General features: G+C 31.0%; 1 protein-coding gene across 1 annotated transcript; it reads left to right on the top strand.

Moving 5' to 3' along the window:
- Window positions 1-205: 205 nt before the first annotated feature.
- On the top strand, window positions 206-1,461 carry LOC113546606 (C-C motif chemokine 13). Its single transcript, XM_026946554.2, has 3 exons — window positions 206-341; window positions 1,033-1,147; window positions 1,308-1,461. The coding sequence occupies exons 1-3, from the start codon at window positions 272-274 to the stop codon at window positions 1,366-1,368; spliced, it is 246 nt and encodes an 81-aa protein (XP_026802355.1). The 5' UTR covers window positions 206-271; the 3' UTR covers window positions 1,369-1,461.
- Window positions 1,462-1,733: the final 272 nt, after the last annotated feature.

Raw genomic sequence — 1,733 nt, 5'->3', positions numbered from 1 at the left:
TTGGATGGATCAGTTACAGATTTCTCAAATAAGTCTTAATTATGGATCTTCAGTAGATTTTTGGTGGATAGACACTGAAGGGAGGAGGTGGTAAGTTGAGGAGACGTGTAGATGTGTGTGTAGATATGTATAAATGTAGAGTTGTTCGGTGTGGGTGCGGGTGATCAGTCTTTAGATAAACGCTTGTATATAATGAGCCATTAAATTGTGATCACAGCTAATTAGATCATAGAGAGTGAAGAGAGCAGATCTTCACACACCTGCTGGGAACATGAAGACGAGCTGTGTGTTTTTTTTCTTGGGCTTCGTCATTATCATGGCACTCTCCTCGGATGCTAGTCGTGAGTTTACTACATAACTTTTTTGTAGAGTTATGTATTTGCACACCATGCAATAGTTATATTGTTTATTAAGTGCTGTATTTACAATTTAGTGAGTATTTAACACTACTTTGACTTTTATTTTAACATTACCACTTTTGAGTCACACCTACTTTTTTTTCAATTCTTCTTGTAGATGTACAGTCTGAGGCTAGACCTCCCCTAAATATTTAATAATTGTTTTCTTTTATGGATAATCAATCACAAATGATTTCATATTTATATTAATAAAATATTTAAGAAGTAACATTAATTACAAAGTACAAATATGAATAAATAAACACAAATAAAGACAAATTAAAAAATAATTATAATTAGTAGTATTAACATAAAGTAATATAAATAATCATTAATGCTATTGCTATTCATAAAGTAATTACAATAACAAATAAGATTAAATACTTTTTAAAAAAACATTATTTTATTATTAGTAGCATGATCACAATCTTTCTAACATATAAGTGTTTCCCGAGTGAAAGAACTGAAGGATGAATCACTTCAAGAATAAAATAGATAAACTGTATGATGTGTACTTATTATTTCTTATAGTTCCTATTTAATGTTTGCTTTTTAACAAAGCCATTGTGTTAATGTACATTTATGCAGTAATTACAGTGTAACCTGAAAGAACTCGTCTGTCTCTCTTACTCAGCACAAAGCTTTGATTTTGGCCAGTGCTGTTTCAAATTCTTCCATGGCAAAATTCCTCCTCAACATGTCAACAAGGTGGAAAAAACCAATTCACACTGTCCACAGCAAGGCTTCATGTGAGTATCTGCCGTTAGACATTAAACACATGCATTACAGTTTATTTATGCAATAATATCATAAATTAAATATTTAACCCATTCCACCGCTGAATGATCTGTTATAAGACTCTTGTTATAACATTGTTATTATTGTTATTTGTTTGTTTGTGTGTTTCAGTGTTACAACGCCTAAGTTCCCTAACCTGTGTGTTCGGGAAGACCCCAGGGAAAGAAATTAAACTTTAATGCTGCAGCTTTGACTGGACAGAAATACAAATCTAATAAACTATATTAATGTAATAAACTTTAATAAATCGTTAATTCACTTCAAATTTTTTCTCAGTGTGATGCTTCATTTCAATGTTATTGATGCTTAATGCTTAATGAATAAAAATGTAATACTGAACACTGAAAAAAATCTCATATTTCAAAACATTTAAATGCATTAATGTTAATAACTAATTAATTTACTAATCAGTAAATTATCACTGTATAACCCCATATATGTTTTTGTGCAGATACTAGTAAAACACTCCCTTTCTCTCTCTCTCTCTCTCTCTCTCTCTCTGTGACAGACAGACAAACACACACACACACACACACA

Source organism: Pangasianodon hypophthalmus, chromosome 7, assembly GCF_027358585.1.
Source record: "Pangasianodon hypophthalmus isolate fPanHyp1 chromosome 7, fPanHyp1.pri, whole genome shotgun sequence".
In the NCBI taxonomy this organism is placed as follows: domain Eukaryota; kingdom Metazoa; phylum Chordata; class Actinopteri; order Siluriformes; family Pangasiidae; genus Pangasianodon; species Pangasianodon hypophthalmus.
The sequence above is the reverse complement of the archived record's forward strand: the minus strand, read 5'-3'. Positions and strand labels throughout refer to the sequence as shown.

Bases quoted from the DNA above. Each gene is read 5' to 3' on its own strand.
- LOC113546606 (XM_026946554.2), top strand. From the start codon at position 272: ATGAAGACGAGCTGTGTGTTTTTTTTCTTGGGCTTCGTCATTATCATG. The intron at 342-1,032 runs GTGAGTTTACTA...TCTCTTACTCAG, and splicing joins ACTCTCCTCGGATGCTAGTC to CACAAAGCTTTGATTTTGGC. The intron at 1,148-1,307 runs GTGAGTATCTGC...TGTGTGTTTCAG, and splicing joins TGTCCACAGCAAGGCTTCAT to TGTTACAACGCCTAAGTTCC.